The 21,482-nt window shown below is 38.3% G+C and overlaps 1 protein-coding gene across 7 annotated transcripts in view; it reads left to right on the forward strand.

Annotated features, from left to right (window-relative positions):
- Positions 1-21,482, forward strand: part of LOC135219822 (baculoviral IAP repeat-containing protein 6-like) — a gene marked incomplete at its 3' end in the record, with an annotated part of 560,877 nt that overhangs the window by 223,753 nt on the left and 315,642 nt on the right. For all 7 annotated transcript variants that reach the window (XM_064256914.1, XM_064256918.1, XM_064256921.1 and 4 more), the window contains 4 exon segments: positions 5,914-6,082; positions 6,387-6,536; positions 7,713-8,079; positions 8,357-8,493. In XM_064256914.1, coding sequence (XP_064112984.1) covers positions 5,914-6,082; positions 6,387-6,536; positions 7,713-8,079; positions 8,357-8,493 — 823 coding nt within the window.

Raw genomic sequence — 21,482 nt, forward strand, 5'->3', positions numbered from 1 at the left:
ATCAGGATTCTTTCCAATTTAAAGGAATACATTTATGAGGATCTACTTCCAATGGGTATTACTCCGCCGAATAATGATGTCACATTTTAAAGCAAAAGCACCTATGAAAAGTGCCCCTATTTTACAAGGATATTTTATGAGAAAAATTTAATGACACGTATTGAAAGCTATTTTAAAGTTATTTTGTATACAGTATTCCAGTAGGCTGTATGATGGTTTGTTTGTCTGTTTATGGCTGCTCACGGCCACCAGCTAGCAACTTAACTTAGGGAATTTTTTAAAGTTTATGATGACAGATATAATTTGGTTTATTTTTAATATTTTATTAATTTCCTGTAAGAATTAGACTTGATTTTCAATGTTTTATCATTAGCAACAATACGCAATTATACGTACCCCATATAGTACATACTATGTACCTAGCTTAGCCTATGGCTATCAGTCAGCCATCGTATTATGGCCAAATTGGGCGTACGTAGGGCAGTTATTTTACTACAGTATATATTTAAAAATAAAAAAAGTGTGTGGAATAATATGTTATTTAGCACTGAACTTATTTAATTGTAATTTATGTGTAGTTATTGATAATATTTTGCCTAAAAAGGCAAGGGTAGGTGGTCAAGAACAGATTAATCCATTTTCAGTTATTTCTTTTGGGAAAAATTCATTCAGATCTTGACAAAATCGCATATCGTCGCTGCTTCTGGAACGAATTAACATTGAGGTCCAAGGCTCTACTGTATGTTTTACTTACCAGGGTCACGCTATGAGCAAGTCGTCAGTTAATTGCTTTAAGTAATCATGATTTTACATCATTCCTTTAGGCCAAGCTTTTATGATTAGATTTTGTTGACCAGCCATTGGTCATTAGCCTGACACTGGTAAATAATTACCTGAAAATAATTCTCGAATGTTATCCCATGCTAATGCATTTATAAATAAAGTTGAATTTTTAAAACCCAACTTTGATAATTTATGAAGAAAACAAATCTCTAAAATGCATTTCATTTAGCTGCAAACAGCTGTGATGTTGGTAAAACACAATCAGCTGATGATTTTAGGAATGTAAATGTTATATTCGTAAATTATAATGGAAATATGACAATAATGCATGAAATATAATTGCATACAGTAAATAAAACAATAGTTGTTCATATAAGAAATAAACCTTTGGTCTTAACATTAGGATAAATACTCAGCGCCAGCTGGAAACCGGTAAAGTTTAAAATAATTGTGTACGCAAGGGACTATTGGCATCTGTGCTTGGTCACGAGACATACCCCTCTTTAACTCATGACCCCATTAGTTATTTTCTTACCGCCTTTAAGAGAGGACATGCTTTGCCTCCGTCCCTTTAAAGCTGGTTTAGTTTGCCCTCTGTCACATCCTTGTAAAGTAGAAATGCCACAGCAGGTTGGGTCTCTTGATCTTAGCTGCAAGAGTACCATCAACAGCCTCATGCTTCCATCAACCATGATGACGTCATAGCCAAAACCGCTTGCAAAATGGCGGTAGTCATGACGTCACAGCCTATCGCTGCCAACCTCTCGTTGTCTTTGGTTGCGTCATTATATTACGCTTTCATTTTGGGAGCACACACTTATGGAGAAATATGAATTTTCTCTTAGGATAAGCGGCTGTGCCATTGTGTGCTCCAGTTATGTTTGGAATAAGAAAGCTTAAGCAGTATTTTAGCACAGTCAACTTTAGATGGTTGCGTTTAGGTTGTCAACAGTCCAGTGGTAGACTAGGTTGTGATAACTATGTTGGCTGTAGAGCTATAACGGCAGTAGAGCTGTAATGGCCGTAGATCCATGACGTCGCGCTGACGTCACAGCCTACTGTTTCTAGATCTACTTTGATGCCTCCAGAACCATTTACGCTTTCTGACGTACACATTAATGAAGAAATTACAAGATCTAGTGGTGAAAATTGCTAAGAAAGACAAAAAGAAAAGGCGTGATTCATCTTCTTCTTTGTCTTCTTCCTCTAGCTGGTGTCATCGCGAAGTTCGATGACGTCACTGCGTGTACCAGTCAAGTGTTGGAGGCTACGGGATTTCGTGACTGATCCTAGGGACAATAGGAGAAAAGTACATTCTTCTTCATCTTCGAGCCAGGACTGTCACATCCCAATCAGCAAGAAAGTCAAGAAGTCGGTCAGTGGGCTAGCGGCCGACGCGGAGTTGCCAGTAGAGATTACAAAGAGTCTAACAGAGACTACAATGCCTTTGGTGAACTTGATACATACGCTGATGCTTTTACATACATTTACCATGGACTTTAGATGTCAGAGTAATGAAATATGATAAGATTGCTCTCATATTTGTATATAGGATTGGAAATAGATACGTTCTCAAATCCTACTGACTATTCGAGATCGAGCCATCAGTGGCCATTAAAGATCAAAGATGCCGCAGCCATATGGTCGGACGGCCATGACGCACCTGGACGTTTGTCAGAGGATAGGAGTGAGTTAACGTCTCCTGTGGATGAACACAGTACATTAGAACTGGAGGAAGGAGAAAACCAAGAGTTTCTGGCTTCGTATGCTGAGGTGATTGATTTGATTCGTCAATTCAATAACCCTTCAGGGAGCTCGGAGACACCTCCCAGTATGCTTCCCCCAGGGATTGACAAGGTGTTTGGATTGAAAAAGGATACGAAGGTGTATGAATTACCTTGTTCAAGTCATGTAGAGTCCGTTTTACGACACGTAAATGCACTGATTGCTGGAAGGTTATGGATTCCTCATAGTAATTGTATATAGCCTGAATGGTGGGAATTAACAGACTATGGGTTGACCCCAGAAAACTTCAAACCTTTACAGGTAAGAAGAATTCCTGTTTTATTCTTATTACAACTGTATTATTTGACCTTTGCCAGAGATTTCTGTCGGTGTTACTACCTAACCATGGCAAATTCTCTCTCTCTCTCTCTCTCTCTCTCTCTCTCTCTCTCTCTCTCTCTCTCTCTCTCTCTCTCTCTCTCTCTCTCTCTCTCTCTCTCTCTCTCTCAGCCAAATCAAGAAACAGCTGATTGCCAGTGTCATTTACTGTAACTACTGTATTGAGCTTTTTATTAAGTGTCATTTAATTCGTAAAATAACGTCTCGTGACACCAAACGAGGTGTAAATGTAGAAAGACCCAGACTCATTGCCAACTCTCCCAAATTATTGTTAGCCCCGCCCTCATGAGTGCTCCCCAAGACTTATGAGGCACCACCCAGCGCATCAAACCGAGCTTGATGGCTGAAGCCTGCAGGCGCCACTCAGACTCACTTCGGCGACGACTACTCATTAGTTACGTGGAGTGGAAACGAGAGAAAGTTCGTTTTCTCATCAATGCTTATCAGCATTATCCGTGTCTATGGATTGTAAAATTACAAGAATATAAAAACCTAAATGTCAATATCATCCACAGGAGAAAAGAGAATAAAAGACACTAGTAGCTCGACTATCTCACCTTCCACCAGGCCTCTTCAAGAGCTTTATTTTAACTAAACATAATGAGTATCACTAAAATTCATAAACACTTTCCCACTGGAAAAAAAATAAAATTAACATAATTGTCAAAGTAAAAATTAGGTTGTTTAAATCATAAACAAATGGTCAAATCAGCATTTCAAACAGGTTAAAAGAGAGAACCATTCAACAATTTAATGATTGATCATTTAAACTTTTCTCTGAATTTGTACTGTTGGGAAACAATATGAAAGAATAAAGGGTCCAATTTATATATGCCCTGACTGATATTAAAGTTATTTTGTTTGCCAAAACATATGCAAGCTGCTTTAAAAAATTTCTTGCAATCATATCTTTTTCTTTGAATAATGTGTCTGTTTTATTCCAAAGGATAGGAGAGCCACAATTTTGTACATGTAAATTCACAGCACTGTTTGGAGAATTTGTTCTTACACAATATCGATGCTGGGAAATTCTCTTATCGATATCTTTTCCTGTTTGTCCTAGGTAGAATTTGCCACATTCACAAGGTATTTTGTAAACTACACCTTCTTCTTGTTTGGGGCTGTTGCAAATAACTGTCTTTCCTACTGCGTTGGAGTAAGAAAAAACTAAAGTTTAATAATCTCAAAGGATAAACTATATCGCTGAATGAAGGGTGGAATGGGAGAACCAGAGTACTACTCATATCATATTCCTTTTTGGTGTTTGTGCTATAATAAGTTTGTTTAGCTAAGAATAAACATTCCTTTATTTCCCTGATCGAAAAGTTGTTTTTCATGCTAATTCTAGTGATAATACTAATCTCCTCGTCTAAATATTCAGGGCTAACTAGTCTTGAGTGCTCTTAAAAAGTGACATTTCAAAGCCATGAACTTCACATTGCGTGTATGGGTCGATTTTGGATGGAAACTAGAACTGAAGTGATACAACACATCCCACCAGAAATTATAAACAGCAACAGTGTGGAAGTGTTTAAAAGAAAGCTAGACAAAATCATTAGGACACTGAATGATCAGTAAAACCTGCTCCTAGAGATAAATGAGCACACAATCTCCTCGGATGGACTAATAAGTCTTTGAGACATCCTTCACCCACCTCCGCCCAAGAGGATGTCTGAGGTTTATTCAGACGAAACATCCGGAAAGAATAGAAAGAATAGAAAAGAAATAGAATTTAACATCAATTCTATCTGTAATAAACTCTATGGGATATACCCGAAAATTTGACTACCCCAACTGCCTAACAATTTTTACCAATAAAACAATCCGAATCATTCTACCTAATTGAGATATGTCAACCTTCGGTGCGTTGCTCACCAGTTTAAGCAACAATGAGAAAGCAATAATTAGAAAAATAGAGAAGAACCTGTATAAAATTAATGCTGCTGAGGCAGCAATTACTTTTAATAAAACATGTTTAAAAGAGGGTTTACTTCCAGTAGACATCCTAATCCTCGTAATTCTCTCTCTCTCTCTCTCTCTCTCTCTCTCTCTCTCTCTCTCTCTCATATTCATAAATTCAGGTTTCAAGGAATAACACTGATAAATTTTAAGTTGTTGCTGAAAACAATAGCCAGAAAAATTTGAAGTGCCAGAAAACATTGAAAGGTGGCCAGGAGATCAGAATTTGTCAGTGCACTTATAAAGTGGTTAAAGCTCCGGCGTAGCAAATGTGTAAGCATTTCCGTGAGATGCTTATGGAGCAGTCCAGAATTTTCATAAGGAACTAAACCTAACTAATGACAGTGATTACCTATTACTAAGCTTTATTCTACTTTTGATAACAAAGCAATATGTATGGGGAATGAGCTGGCAGGTCTTTGTTTACGTAGGGGTTTTTATGGCTAATTTCTGTCATCCAGGATTTCTGTGCTCTGCTCCAAGGGTGCTGGTTTAAGGAGTTCAGACTGTGATTGGTTACAGTGAGTCCTGAGAATGTGGCAATAGAATATTCAGTCCATATATGTTCAAGTATTTTTTAGTCCATATATGTTCAAGTATTTTTTAAACTAATACTGGTAAATTAAAGATCTCATTGTGACATACATTATGCAGGTTAGTTATTGATGCTGGAAACCTGATATTTTGCAGCTAAAGTTTAGTTTTTAAGGTCTAAATTTTGTTTTGTTATCATTTCATTGTTATGTGTATTTTAACTGGAAATGACTTGTCAGTTTTCCTTGATTGGTGTATGAAGTTTGTTAATGTCTTTGCTACTGATTATTGCTATTGATAAACAGTGGCTACTGAATTTTGATTATGCTAGTATAAATATGCTTTACAGATCAACTCCTAGCAATTATAAAACAACACAGAATAACAGGCATTTATGGAACAACTTATACAGAGGATTGATTATAATAGAAAGTATTTATATTGATGCACATTGAAATCCATAAAATAATGCAAATTTTTTTTTCTATTAAATTGGAGCTTTGCCTTTTCTAGGGGTTCACGTGTGGTGGAAGGAGGAACTGTGTTTGGCTGGGCAGTGCTTGAGGCTCTTTTAGAATGGTTAGATTCTGTTTTGGAGTGCCAAAGTGCTGGAGCACTCCACTGGTTCTTTACACTTTTGAACCATGTTAAATGGTGCAATCCTTGGGGAACTGCACGCAAAGTAAGTAACAATTGGTGATGCATAGAAATGTACATCGGTATACTGTTTTTTCCAGGATTCATGATAGTTTTAAGATCAAATTTATCATTTTTGCATAATGTAAATGGTAATTTCATGTGTTTTTATAATACAAATCTTGTATTGCACTTGTTGACTATACTATTTTGAATTTTATCTTGAAATCTAAACTATCATAGAACTGATAGTGTCGTATCCAGTAAGCAAAATGTAATGTTTGAAATTATTGTAATTCTTATTTAAGTTGGCCAGGAAATGGAGACCTTTTAATGGTTTTGTTCTGCAGGTCACCCAGTTGCTGTCTCTGACATCAGAGTCACTTAGCCGAAAGGTAGATCCCCTTCATGCTGTTCTCCAAACAAGATTCAATCTGTATGGGACACCATTTGAACGAGAATTATTTGACATTGAGCCACCTCTCCTTGCTAAGTATACTGTAAGTTTAGTTATATTTTGTTGATGTGTGTATATATACTGTATATAGGAGTGTATAAGACAACCCTCATAATTGTTATTAGAAGTAAGTTGTGAGCTATATTCGGTGTATAGGGCTACCCTAAATAGGGCTTTTCCTGCTAAAAGTTCTGGACAAACCATCTCATTGACTAAAGGCAACACAGTCTTAATTATTTAAGGTTTCCTGTGTTCATTTCTAATAATGGAAGATTACAACAGAATCTGGTACAAGTAATATGAATCAAACATACTCACCTGGTTAGTGGAAACACTTATGCATTGGTTAATTTACCGGTACAGTATACTTTAACAATTTCCTGAAATTAATTTACTAATTTATAAATAATATTGTACTATGATATACTAGCAATATGGAAGTGAACTAAGTAAAATCTGTACATATGAAGTGTGTTTGCATACATGTCAGTGAATTTTGTTGCCTTACATGGCTAAACAATGTGTTTTTGTAACCATACACAGCTAAATAATATATATTAAGAATAAATTCACTGTACTGTTAATAACACTGTTGCAAAAGAAATGAAAAATCATGTTAACTGTTAATAGTATCAGCTGCAAAGTAAAATTAAAGAAGAAAAATTGTAGTACTGTTAAAAAGATTGGGTACGATGTAAATTACAATACATATTAGTGTATAAGGAATTCAAACTGCTTGTGTGCATATGTGTGTATGGGCTTACATCTACTGTTCTCTGAGATTTAGCTCTCTCTCTCTCTCTCACACACACATACAAACAGACCCATTTATTTTTATGCCAAAATACAGATTTTGTGACTGTACATAGTATTAATGCAACTTCACAAACATACCAGTAAATTACAATAGAAAAGTACCGTGGTGTGACTGTAAGACTTCCATGAATATATTAAACAAATCTTCATTGTCATAGGTGACGCTCTAAACTCTTGATGATTACGTCTGGATGTATATTTAATATAATGTCCCTTGTCAAATACACTGACACATACCCTATATAGACTATTGTTTTTTTTTTTCTCTATACTTGAATAGCAATTTTACAAACTTGAGTATACTGTAATATATATACACCACTATTGGTTTCAGAAAATTTGTGAAATAGAAAAAAAAGCCATGATAAACTGTAAAACCTTATGTATTTAATTGTATTTACAGATGAATGGGAGTTCAACCAGGCATTCAAACTCTGCCCATAGTAACAGCAATAATACCAACAATAACAATAACAACAACATTACTTTTGGTGGTTCAGGTATTCCTGGCAGTATGCAGGGAGGACCTGGAACTGGTGTCCAAAGTTCTTCTAATTTGAATAGTAAAAGTGCTGGCCAGGGTAGCCCTTATTCATTTATTGGACGTGATGATAATGACATTGGTGGACTCCTGGGACGTGGTCTGCAAGTTGGTACATCATTAGGCTTGATGCACACCAGTGCTTTGTGTGGGCTATTAGAAGTTGAGCCACTTCATTTTACACTTCATATGGCAAGTGATGGAACTAAAATGGAACGAGCATCATCAGGTAAAGAGTGTGACATAAAATGTGTTCATTTTTTAAAAATTTGATTTGAGTGTTGTGCAGGTAATAGGTCAAGTCCTCCAAAAAAGAATTAATCTTTTTGTACTTTAGGACACAAAATAAAAGACTTATTCTATATTGTTGACCAATGTAAAAGCCTTTAAAGTATTTTTTGTGTAGATGAAAATTTTTAGTCAAGTAGCTAGTTTAAAGGTTGTCTGATATCTTTAATACATGAAGTAGTTATTTTAATATTAACAGATTTTAACTTCTGAAATAGGTACAGGTCATCCTGGAAGTCCATTCATGATGCAGCCTTTCACTTTGCCAAGTGGCATAGAGAGTGCTACTTTTAATCAAGGGGAGACTTTTTCTTCTAGTGGAACAGCCCATATACCACCTACCTCACTTTCAATGGTGAGTTTTTGTGTATGGCACTAATGCTATTCATACTTGTATTTTAACTATACAGGTGTCTTTATTGTGATACCCTTTAATGAGTGTCTTGTGGTAGCAAGTTATTGTGATATTTTGTATTTCTAACCACTAATTTTCCGTTCTTTGCAATATGTATGTACATTTAGAACTTTAACCCTTCCCTGTCAGGCTACTTATACTGTAGTTTTACAATTCCATTTGATAAATTTTTAATCTGGAAAAATGTGAATGGCATGTGAAAAATTTCTTTATTCCTTTGTACTGTGGTACATTCTAGGTATTTACTTATTACTTATCCCTATTCATTATTGGTCGTATGTATACTAGAAAATAGATGAATATTTTCATAGGTAATAGGAATATTAACTTAAAGATTATAGACTTGAATTATTCATACCAGGATAGCTACCCAGGTTTACTCGTATTCCCTGTTTTATTAGTGTAGATGAATTCCAAGAAATATACTAATAAACTAAGTAATTAAGGTTTTGGGAAGTAATGCCTACATTTAGGTAAATTTAAATTTTAGTAATTCGGAGGCTTACATTTGAATCTTTTGACTCTGCTATCTGTGGATGCAACAGGTTACTATAGATAGTTGTTAGGAGGTTTTGTGTAAAGTCCTGTAAACTTGTGAGGTTTTAGCTCAAAAACAATCACTGTTTTGGAAGGAAAGTGCATATATTCAGATCAAGTACCGTGTGAGTTCTTGTGCAGCTTTACTAAGAAGGCTTAAAGCACTTTGTAGTCAGGTTCAGCTTTGTGAATGATGGTGTCCATCATTGTAGATAAATTTCATCATGCACTCAAGTGTCATCACAACCCCATTAATCATAAACTTTTATCCCCTTTTATCCATGTTCTTACTTGAACTTGATTTATTCACACTATTGCCCAGTGCAAACGTATATATTCAACTGCACAAAATTTCTTAGAAAAGTGCAAATAAAATGGTGAATTATGTTAACCCTTAAATACCGAGCTGGTATTTCCGAAAGTGTCTCCCGTATGCCGGTGGCGTTCAGGAGTGAGCGCCGAAGCGGAAATTAAAAAAAAAAAAAATCACAGCACGCTTAGTTTTCAAGATTAAGAGTTTATTTTTGGCTCCTTTTTTTGTCATTACCTGAAGTTTAGTATGTAACCATCAGAAATGAAAAAAACGGTTAAAGCTAATGAGTTGAATATTTTTTCATTGTATTGTACACTAAATTGCGATGTTTTTGGTATATAACAAATTGTAAAACGATCAAAGCAACATAGAGAAAATATTATCACAATATGATGCATGAATTTGTAACGTGCGGACTAAAAAAAAAGTTGCTTTCAAAAATTCACCATAAATCGAAATATTGTGCTAGAGACTTCTCGTTTGTTTCAAAATGAAGGTAATGGATTGAATATTACTAGACTGTAAGTGTTGTAGCTTACAATTGCAGTGTTTGACCATTTCGGTCGAGTTAAAGTTGACCGAAGGTCAAATTTTTTCTATTTATCGTTATTTATATGAAAATATTTCAAAACTGATAAAAGCTACAACCATGAGTTATTTTTTGTTTGCACACATTTTTATATATAAAACTTTATGTAATGGCTAATATAAAACGGTGCAAACATTACGACAATCGGACGAAAGAATTTCTGATTTTTTCGGCAGAGTTACCGCACGGATGTAAAGAAAATATTTTTTTCAGAAATTCACCATAAATCAAAATATTGTGCTAGAGACTTCCAATTTGTTGCAAAATGAAGGTAAATGATTTAATATTACTAGAATGTAAGAGTTTTAGCTTACAATTGCGTTTTCAGCCATTTTGGTGGAGTCAAAGTTGACCTAAGGTTGAAATTTCGGCACTTATTGTGATTTATATAAAAATATATCAAAACTGATAAAAGATACAACCATGGGTTGTTTATTGTTGTATTCTACATTAAATTGCGCACATTTTCATATATAAAACTTTATGTAACGGCTAATATAAAACGGTGCAAACATACGACAATCGGATGAAAGAATTTCTGATTTTATGTCTGCAACTTACCAAGTAGTTACATAGCTATAGTTTCTAAAACCGTCGACAGCTAGAATTTTTGAAATTTTCGGAAGTGCTAGTTTGTTTTGGTCAGGTGATACCCCCCGCCCACTATCGGGGGAGTGAGGAACCAACACCATCCGAAAATCAGTTGTTTCTGCCGGCTGGTACTGTCAACACAGTTTCAGTACCAGCGGAATTTTTGGAATTCTTTGCCGTCGTTCTTTGTTGGAGTTATTTGGTGAAGTACTCTGAATATTGGAAGTTTTGTTTTCGGTGATAGCTATTTACGAATTGATAATAGTTTTAAATAGTTTTGCACTGAAATTCACTAGTTTTGAATTGGTCTACATAATGTCAGACACTAGTTCATCTGGGATTAGGTATTGTAGTAAAGGCTGCAATACTAGGATCGGTAAAGTGGGTAATGATCCGCATTCAATTGGCAGAGGTTGTAGGGGACAGACTTGTACACCAGATCAAACTTGTGGGGAGTGTATTAATTGGGATCAAAGAAATTGGAAGATCTTTACTAGTTACACGAACAAGTTAGAGAGAGATAAAAAGAGAAAAGCGGCTTCTAGAGCTAAAGCAAAAAACTTAATTAGTCAGGAATTGTCTAATGATAATTTGTTTCTTTCTGAACCTTCCCCTCCACCTGTCATTCCCAGTCCTAATCTTGGCTCTCTCACACCTGTACCCGATGCTGTGACCAATTTAGAGGCAAGAGTCGATCAGAAATTTTCGATCATGCTCCAAGCAATGGAGAAATTAGGAGCGTCCGTGATAATTTTAATGGACAAGATAAGTGGCGAAGTGAGTGCAAGTGTAAGTGTGGTGGAGGAGGTGGCTGTTCGGCCCACTGATTCTCCTAGGCAAAGGTCCCTGTCAAACTCCCCAGAACCTGGGAGGAGGCATACTGGTAGCCCAAGGGAGGTTAGTGGGGTCTGCCCACGAGCAGTCACCCCCTCAGGCGATTCTGTTGACAAATCCTAGATCGCAACAGAGCACCATTGGAAAGGCGTATCTAAAGGAGTACCGCTGTCGTCTAGTGCTTCCAGCTCCAGGGAGTCCTCTCCCAGGCGCCAGTGGCGATTCCATGACGAGTCCCGTCCATTGAAAAGGAGGGCTCATAAGTTGTCTCCCTCTCCAGTCCCCTGTAAAATGGCTAGCCCTTTACGGAAGGAACAGCCTTCGTGTAGTTTGTGGGACTCACCAGAGAGATTCTCTCAGGATACGGCAGGAGAGGGACGTCATAGGGAGAGGATTGCATCCTCTAAGTTGAAGTCGTCGTCGAGAAAGTCTTCCTCTAGCAGATGTTCAGAAGTGAAGAGTACGGGGAAAAGTAGACTCTCGGAGATGTCTTCAGCACTGGTCCGCACATGTAATACTGAAGGACAGGTAAGACTGCCACCAGTCCCTCCTGTAATCCCCGAGACTCCTGGGAGACATCTTCAGCGTTCGGAGCATGAGAACACGCAGACTCCCGAGCGCCCATCAGCGCCACAGTTTGCCCACTCGCCAGAGCAGCCTTTAGCACCCGGAACTTTTGCGGCGACGCTAGAACAACCTTTGGCTCCCGAGCGTCCATTGGCGCCTAGGAATACAGTTACAACCGAGTGTCCACTAGCTTCCGAGCACCCACTAGCGCCCGGGAATCCACGAGCACCCGAGCGTCCACTAGCGCCCAAGCGTCTGAGCATCCACAGGTATATATGCAACCAAGTGCACAGAGGGACCAGTCTGAAGCGTACGGACAGCCTATGTCATCAATTTCAGCTTCGGGCCTACCGACAAGACTTCAGGTGATGGCTGCCCCCGATCATTCTCTGTCAGCCATCCAGAATAAGTTAGACAGCATTTTGGGCTTTATTCAATCTGTGGCGCCCCCTATCCAACCTGTAGAGACCTTATCACCTATTTCTTCAGCCGAAGAAGAAGAGAAAGGAGAAGAGGAGGATAAAGAGTCTTCTCTCACTGCCTACAAAGCCTTGCTTTTTTACTTTGTAGACAATTCAGATTCATTCTCGCCAGTAACCCCCACGTCTCCAGTGTCTTCTTATATGAGTGACAACCAGGAAGGCTCCAGGAAATTACCGAATCTAGTACTGTCTTTTTCGGCTCGAAAAACGTGAAAGGAAATTAACCTTTGGCTTGAGGATAAGAGGGATCAAGGCAAGGTCAACTTCTACTTCCCTCCTTCTCGTCTTTCAACTAGGAGACACTTGTGTTACAAAACCGGAGAAGCTCTCTCTTTGGGTGTGTCTGCCTCCGCCCAGGGAGACTTCTCCGCTCTTATTGACTCGACGAGAAGATCGGCTTTCAACTCGGCCAAGATAATGTCTACGGCGTCAGAATTAGACCACCTCATTAAGTATATATATCTTTAAGGTATTCAAAGTTTTTAGTTTCCTGGACTGGACAGTAGGAGCCTTGGGACGTAAACTGAAGAACTATTCAATGTTGAGTGAGGAAGCTTTTACAGACATTTCGGGAGTGATCTCCTGTTTAAATAAGGGGATTAGAGATGGTTCCGCGGAACTAGCCTCTCTCTTCATGTTAGGTATACTAAAGAAGAGAGAACTATGGTGTTCTTTTACATCCAAGGGAGTATCTCGTACCCAAAAGTCTGCCTTGTTATATTCGCCCTTGGATAAGAAGCACCTGTTTCCAGAAGAGACAGTAGTGCTAGTTGCCTCTGAATTGCAGAAGAAAGCAACACAGGATCTTCTCTCACATTCCACTAAACGGACTAGAGAAAATATCCCTAGTGTATGCCCCTCGCCAGCCAGCCGAGGACAACCCTTTCGGGGCAGGGGATTCGGTAGATATTTCCCAAGATCAAGGGACCGTCCGCTATGATGTCTATTTTTTTTATTTATTACGCAAAATACATAATTTTCATATATGTTTTAGATATATATAATACCTTCATCATATAAAAATTTCAAGTCATTTGATCAAAAACTTTTCGTTTTATTAGCAAAAATCATGATTTAAAAAAAAAAAATTGGTAGAGTTTTCTCCGCTAATATGACATCAGTTGTATTGAAAATCATACCATAAAAACTTCTTTATATACGGAACAATTCTGTGTGGCAGAATTTTGATTTTTTAATTTCTTTATTTTTTATGATTTTTTTTTTTTTTTTTAGTCTAGACACTCAAAAAATTCTAAAAAAAAGAAAAAAAAGATATCAAAATTCTGTCACACAAAATTATGGGATTTTTATTCCTCTTTCCAATGATATCTTTCTCTCTAAAATTGGATAATAAATAACCGAGTAATGGTTACCGACATGCGCATAAGTATGTTTTTGAGTTATGAGCTCCCAAAGATTTGCTATGTAAATTTTCGCTTTTTTCTTATAAAAGTAAAAATAACATTATTATAATTACTTTATTTGTACTTTTATTGTTGATTTCTACATCAAGGATCGTGGTCCTACCCCTAAAAGTGGTGTTAGTACCCTCAGCGTGACACCAGATAATGATGTTGACGGCGAGACATGAGACAATGAGGGCAGCTGAAAACAATTAATTTTCGTGTTTTTCTTTCAGCACACTCCTGGCCTTCGCTAATTTTGCTAGCCATAGTTGCTGAGTAGCCTTCTTGATCTTAGGTAACTTCGGCATTGCTATAAGTTCACTAAGAAGTTATAAAAACAACGTAAATAGTTAGTAACCAAGCGCAAGTGCCTACGCGCATGTAACCGCTTTGACGTCTGTGGCGTAACTGAGTCATTCTCCGAGTCTCGCCTATAAATAACCGCTCTGAGCAGCTCGCTTCTCGCCCAGTGTCACACTACCTTTCATTGCTACCAGATGTATGAGAATTTCAAAATAAATCTTAAAAAATCGCTGTATATATGCAAAAATAAACACGCAAAAAACGATTTCTGTCAAACTCAAGTCCATACAGACGACGCAGTTACGATGACGTCATCATTTAAAAACCGCTATATCTTCATTATTTGTGAAAATAATTGGCTGAAACTTCTGGAAAGCATGCACGGCATGTTTCTGCATAGATACAAGTAATAACTCGATTTTTTTTTTTTTCAAGTTGACATGTCATCCGCCATAGCGGACGGTCCCCTTAAATCTACTAAAAAATCTTCAACCAACCCCTCGACCAAGAATTAGTGTATCAGTCCTTCGTGCGCCAGTAGGAGCGAGGCTCCATCAGTTTTGGGAAGAATGGGAAGTAAGAGGGGCAGAACCTTGGATCGTAAAGGTTTTAAGAGAAGGATACGATATTCCGTTCAAGAGAAAGCCACCGTTATCAGGCTCTCCGATAGCTTTGACAGCTTACTCAGAAAATTCAAAGAAGTTCATCGCCCTTTCGGAAGAGGTTTCATCTCTCTTGCAAAAGAAAGCAATAGAGTTAGTAGAGGAGCCACTAACACCAGGGTTTTACAATCGTCTGTTCGTTGTTCCCAAGTCATCGGGGGGATGGAGACCCGTATTGGACGTAAGCACTCTGAACCTTTATGTGCAAAAGACAAAGTTCAAGATGGAGACGAAACAGTCTGTCCTTTCATCAATCCGTCAAAGGGATTGGATGATCTCCATCGATATGGAGGACGCATATTTTCACATCCCAATGCACCAAAACTCATAGAGGTTTTTGCATTTTGTCTAAAGGGACAAAATATACCAGTTCAGAGCACTTGTGTTTCGGGCTTTCGACCGCACCACAAGCTTTCACCCGAGTGCTAGCTCCCATTGCAAAATGGTTGCATCTAGTCGGGATAAGGATATCCCTTTACTTGGATGATTGGCTTTAGGACTGTTAATAAACAGACGAAAGTCGCAGTTACTCCCCAGTCAGGAATTAGTCTATTTGGGGATGAGGATCAACTCAGTGAGTTTTCGGGCTTTTCCATCCCCACAAAGAATCGAGTTGTGCCTGCAGAAGGTAGTGAAATTTTTAGTTCTCCAGGAATGCTCGGTAAAGGAATGGATGAGTCTTTTGGGCACTCTATCCTCAATAGAACAGTTCGTGACACTAGGGAGACTGCATATGAGGAACCTACAGTTCTTCCTCAGAGCGAATTTCAACAGAAAGAAGTTTCTGGACTTTTTTGTGTTCCCGATCACACAGGAAATAGAGTACCTGCAACGGTGGAAGTTAAGAGACAGACTTGCGGAAGGGAGATCCTTCCTCCCACAGAGCCCCAACCTAGTGTTCTTTTCAGACGCATCAGATCAAGGTTGGGGAGCGATTCTGGGGGAAAAAGAAGTATCAGGAGTTTGGAATGCAGAACAAAAACAGTGCCATATAAATCGAAAGGAACTGACCGCCATCCACTGGGGATTGCTGAAGTTCCTGGACGAAGTTCGCAACAAAGTAGTGGCGATACACTCGGACAGCACGACAGCGCTCTCCTACATAAAGAAACAAGGAGGGACACACTCGTTTTCTCTTTGCGAGACGGCAAGAAGCCTGCTGGTATGGGCGAATTGGAATCGAACCACATTATTTCCGAGGTTCGTTCAGGGGAAACTCAATGTTCTCGCGGACGAACTGAGCCACAGGAGGCAAATTCTACACACGGAATGGATGATGAATCCAGTGGTATGCCTCGAATTGTGGAAACTCTGGGGGAAACCTATGATGGATCTGTTTGCCACAGCAAGAAACCATCGGCTCCCCCTTTACTGTTCACCAGCCCCGGGCCTGAAAGCATGGTCGACAGATGCGATGCTTATGGACTGGTCGAACAAAGACTTGTGCGCTTTTCCTCCATTCAAGATGGTGAGAGAAGTCATCAACAAATTCGAAACGCATCACAACGTTTCGATGACTCTCATTGCTCCATTCTGGCAGCGCAGGAATGGTTTCCAAATCTTTTAAATCTTCTAGTGGATTGGCCAAGGTTACTTCCTCAGAGAACAGATCTACTCAGACAACCCCACTTCAGGAGGTTCCATCAAGGACTATCCACTCTGTCTCTAACTGCTTACAGACTGTCCAACAACTCTTACGAGTGGAGGGGTTTTCAAGACAAGCGGGGAGAGCTATTGCGCAGTGCAGAAGGGAATCTTCAAGTAAAGTCTATCAGGCAAAGTGGGCTGTGTTTAGAGCCTGGTGTAAAAAGCATAATGTTTCGTCTTCTAAAACAACTATAACAGAAATAGCAGTTTTCTTTTATATTTGAGAACAGGTAGAAATCTGTCTACTGCAACTATCAAAGGCTATAAGGCGATGTTGGGATCTGTTTTCAAGCACAGAGGATTGGAAGTGTCGTCGAATAGAGATCTTGCAGATCTCATTAAGTCGTTTGATATAGAAAAACCCAAAGGTTCGAAGATATTATCTAGGAACCTAGATGTAGTACTTAAGTGGTTGTCGGAAACTCCGTGTGAGCCGTTGCAAAGAGCATCGTTAAGAGATTTGACGTGAAAGACCTTATTCCTAGTAGCCCTGTCTACAGCTAAAAGAGTGAGTGAAGTAAATACCATGGACAAGAGAATAGGCGTTGCACAGGGTAATGCGGTTTGCACATTAACTTTGGGGTTTTTGGCCAAAAACGAGATCCTGTCCAAACCATGGCCTTGTTCGTTCAGTATCAAAAACCTCACGGACTTGGTAGGACCGGAAGAAGAAGAGAGGTTGCTCTGCCCCGTCAGAGCGCGGAAATGTTATTTACAAAGGACAGAGAAGGTTCGGTGCCCATCCGATCGTTTATGGTGTTCGGTAAGGAATCCGGCGCTCCCGATGTCTAAGAACGCCCAAGAACGCCCTGGTGTTCTTCTTACGTAGCGCGATTGTAGATGCTCATTCACAAGTGAAAGAAACCGACCTTAATAAACTTAAAGTGAAAGCTCACGAGGTAAGAGCAGTGGCAACCTCTCTCTCGTTTAAACACAATCTCTCTTTGGACTCGATTATTCAAGCAACATATTGGAAATGCAAATCAGTGTTCGCCTCGCATTTCTTGCATGATATTGAAACAGTATATGAAAATTGCAGTACCCTGTGTCCGTATTTAGCGGTGGGCACAGCATTGGGTAAGGGTGCGTAGGAAGTTATAGCTTCCTAGCCTATCTCTTCGCCTTGAACGAGGTTGTTGAGTTTTTTAGGGGAGCCTGGAGGTACTATGGATGTACTAGGAGTACCCTTCAGTCAAGTGTAGAGTTGTGTATGAATGTTATGGTTATGGTTGAGGTGATATGTTTTTTACTCTGGTAACATTTGGTTATTTGGTACTGCGCCCTGGGCAGGGGCATCCTTTAGTTGACCATGCTAGCCACGGACATTCCTTAGCTGCATGGGTCCCACTGTTTAGAGGACGAGCCATGGCTATACCGCCACGTTCCTATGAGTGAAGACGAGCGACTTCCAGTGGCAGTAATTAACTCTTCAGCTCTCTTAACAGGTAAGGAACCAAACAAGCATCTGCATGGATGCTAGCTCTAAATATATATTTGTATTTGTTAAATTTAAAAAAGTTATGAGCATATCCATGAATCCCACCTCCTACAATGTGGGATTCAGCTATGTAACTACTGGTAAGTTGCATACATAAAAATGACTTTTTTATGATAAAATAAGATTTTATGTATTCTTAGCAAGTATAGTCGATTCACATAAGGTAGATTCTTGTGCTTACGAGACTTTTTTTTGGCGGCCTCTGATTGGCTGGTACCGGGAGGTCGGCCGCTCACTCAGTGTGTCATATTTTCGTTTGTAGCTTAGAAAACTAGCAATATGTTTATATTTCTTCAATTTTCTCACGTTTTGCAAAAGATAGGAAAGTTTTGATCATACCAAAGGATTTGGTATTAAATGTACAACTAAATGATCTTTTCCTGAAATCAAAAAGATAAAACACAAAGGAATTACAACGAGTAAAAGTGAAGAGAGAAACATTTCATTCTTTATACCTGTTTTCATTTATCATCGGATTTCGTATAATTTATGCGATCAAGGAAAAATAAAATCTCGTGTTTTAAAACAATAAAATCACCTGGAATACGCTAGTGCTTTCAGATTTTAGATGCGTGTAATATGCAAAGAGAAAATGAAGAATATGTCTTATTATGTTGCATCCATACTTGACTCAGCCTGAAAGGAAGTCAATCTTTCTTAATTCTTTGTTGTTTATTACTTCACTGAGATTATCATTTTATATCACTCAAAAAAAGTTTCCGATATCTCTTTTGTTTGAAAATATATTCATAAAATAAAATTAGAAACAATATTCAGGAACAACCTGACTAAAAGCGTAGGCTGAGTTGAAGAGTGAGAGGTCTGTCCACAGAGTTCAACTTCTTTGTTGGACTGCATTCCCCACAGCCCGTCTAGACCTGAGCTAACGATACCAGATGCATCCATTAATTATTATTTTTTTTGTTATCAGATATGTCCAGACATACTATTTGATATTGAATTGAAAATGTTCGGCAGTCACAATGGGAATTCTGCATATTTAATAACAGAATATGTAATGATACAACATGCAAAATATTGTTGAAACTGCAACCCTTATATCGCTAATTGGCAACTCAAATCTCTTGCTGAGACGAACATGCAACAGAGCCTTGCAGCTCCCATTCTCTCGGCAATACCGTCAAACCTGAATCATTTACGGATGCAACATAATAAGACATATTCTTCATTTTCTCTTCACATATTACATGAATTTAAATCTGAAAGCACCAGCGTATTCAGGGTGTATTTGGTGTATGAAAACACAAATTTAATTTGATCTTGATGGCGTAAATGATGCAAAATCCGATGAAAAGTAAAAACAGGTATACAGAATTAAATGCGCTCCTCTTCACTTTTACTCTTACTTCCTTTATGTTTTGTCTTATTGATTTTAGGAACAGATGATTAGTGCACAAATAATACAGAATCCTATGGTATGACCTAATCTTTCCTATCTTGAGCAAAGCGTGAGATAATTGAAGAAATATAAACATATTGCTAGTTTTCTAAGCCACAGACGAAAATAATGATGCACTGAGCCAGCGGCCTACCTCCCGTTACCAGCCAATCAGAGGCCGCCAAACAAACGTCTCATAGACACAAGAATCTACCTTAATGAATTGACTATAGTTACATGATCAAAGCCCGCCCTCCTCCCCTCACATAGATAATAGGGCATAAACAACTGATTTTCGGACGGTGTTGGTTCCTCACTCCCCCGATAGTGGGCGGGGGGTATCACCTGACCAAAACAAACTAGCGCTTCCGCAAATTTCAAAAATTCTAGCTGTCGACGGTTTTAGAAACTATAGCTATGTAACTACTTGGTAAGTATACATAAAATCTTATTTTATGTATACTTTTTTTTTAAAATTCACCGTAAATCAAAATATTGTGCTAAAGACTTCCAGTTTGTTGCTAAATGAAGGTAAATGATTGAATATTACTAGGTTGTAAGAGTTTTAGCTTACAATTGCATTTTTCGACCGTTTCAGTTGAGTCAAAGTTGACCGAAGGTTGAAATTTTGGCACTTATTGTTATATGAAAATATTTAAAAACTGATAAAAGTTACAACCATGGGAATTTTTTAGTTGTATTCTACATGATATTGCACACATTTTCATATATAAAACTTTATGTAACGGCTAATATAAAATGGTGCAAACATTACGACAATCTGACGAAAGAATTTCTGATTTTTTCGGAAGAGTTACCGCGCGAATATAAGGAAAAAAGTTTTTTTCAAAATTTCACCATAGATCTAAATATTGTGCTAGAGACTTCCAATTTGTTGTAAAATGAAGGTAAATGATTGAATATTACTAGAATGTAAGAGTTTTAGCTTACAATTGCGTTTTTTTACCATTTTGGTTGAGTCAAAGTTGTCCAAAGGTTGAAATTTTGGCACTTATTATTTATATGAAAATATTTCAAAATTGATAAAAGCTACAAGCATGGGTTGTTTTTAGTTGTATTCTACATGAAATAGCGCACATTTTCATATATAAAACTCTGTGTAACGGCTAATATAAAATGGTGTAAAAATTACGTCAAATGTGATGAAATAATTTCAGAGATGTGTCGCTGATGCTTTTTAGTGCGAGAAGAAAGAAATTCACGCATGCACGCCTGGGTAACGCTTGTAAACAAAACAACAGCTTGATCCGTGAACTCCCAGCATCCCTCAATGCGCGTGATTCCAAATTTTTCGCCAAGTAGGCCTATAATATTTTCCGCGAATATTTCAAAAAACTTTTTAGCGTTGACGTTTTTACGTCAATTAAGCACCCGGCAGACAATTTTCGTCGACGCAAAATACGTCCAATAGGCGTTTAAGGGTTAATGAATCGAGAAGAAATGCAGAAGACGACTGAATAGTAGTCTTGAGAAGGAGGGAAAATACAGTTTTGATGCACTCTGCTTAGGTGGTTGTACTCACTAGGTACCTTTCTGCCAATTCATCTCCTTTTGACCTTATTAATCCCACTCGATATCAGGGTCAGCCACTCTAGTCAACTTTCTCCATTTGTCTTGACTCCTTGCATCTTATCCCCCAGACCAACTTCACCCATATCCCTCTTCACCACATCCATCAATCTGATCTGCAGATGGTCCACACAGTTCTCCCCATCACTGGCATGTTCTTAGCTCCCTTGATTGGTTCCAACTCCTCGCTTCTTATTACATAGCCGTAGTATCTCAGACGAGCTTCCCTAGCCTTCTCCTTTACATTACATATACCACACATTCTTCTTATATCTTGACTCTCCCTCCTTTCCTGTAGTGATATTCTAGCAATCCATCTCACCATCCTCATCTCTGTTCTTTCCAAAAGTCCCTCCTTGTTCCTCTTTAAGTGCCCAAGTTTCAGTCCCATATAATAGTACGGGTCAAAATTCCAGCCCAAATGAATTATTGATCCTCGAGTCTTTTCGTTAAACAACTTTTTCGACAGTTTAACAACCAGTCCACCTCCAATGTCTTGTATCTTTCTTAG

The sequence above is a fragment of the Macrobrachium nipponense genome, chromosome 1, assembly GCF_015104395.2.
Source record: "Macrobrachium nipponense isolate FS-2020 chromosome 1, ASM1510439v2, whole genome shotgun sequence".
In the NCBI taxonomy this organism is placed as follows: Eukaryota; Metazoa; Arthropoda; class Malacostraca; order Decapoda; family Palaemonidae; genus Macrobrachium; species Macrobrachium nipponense.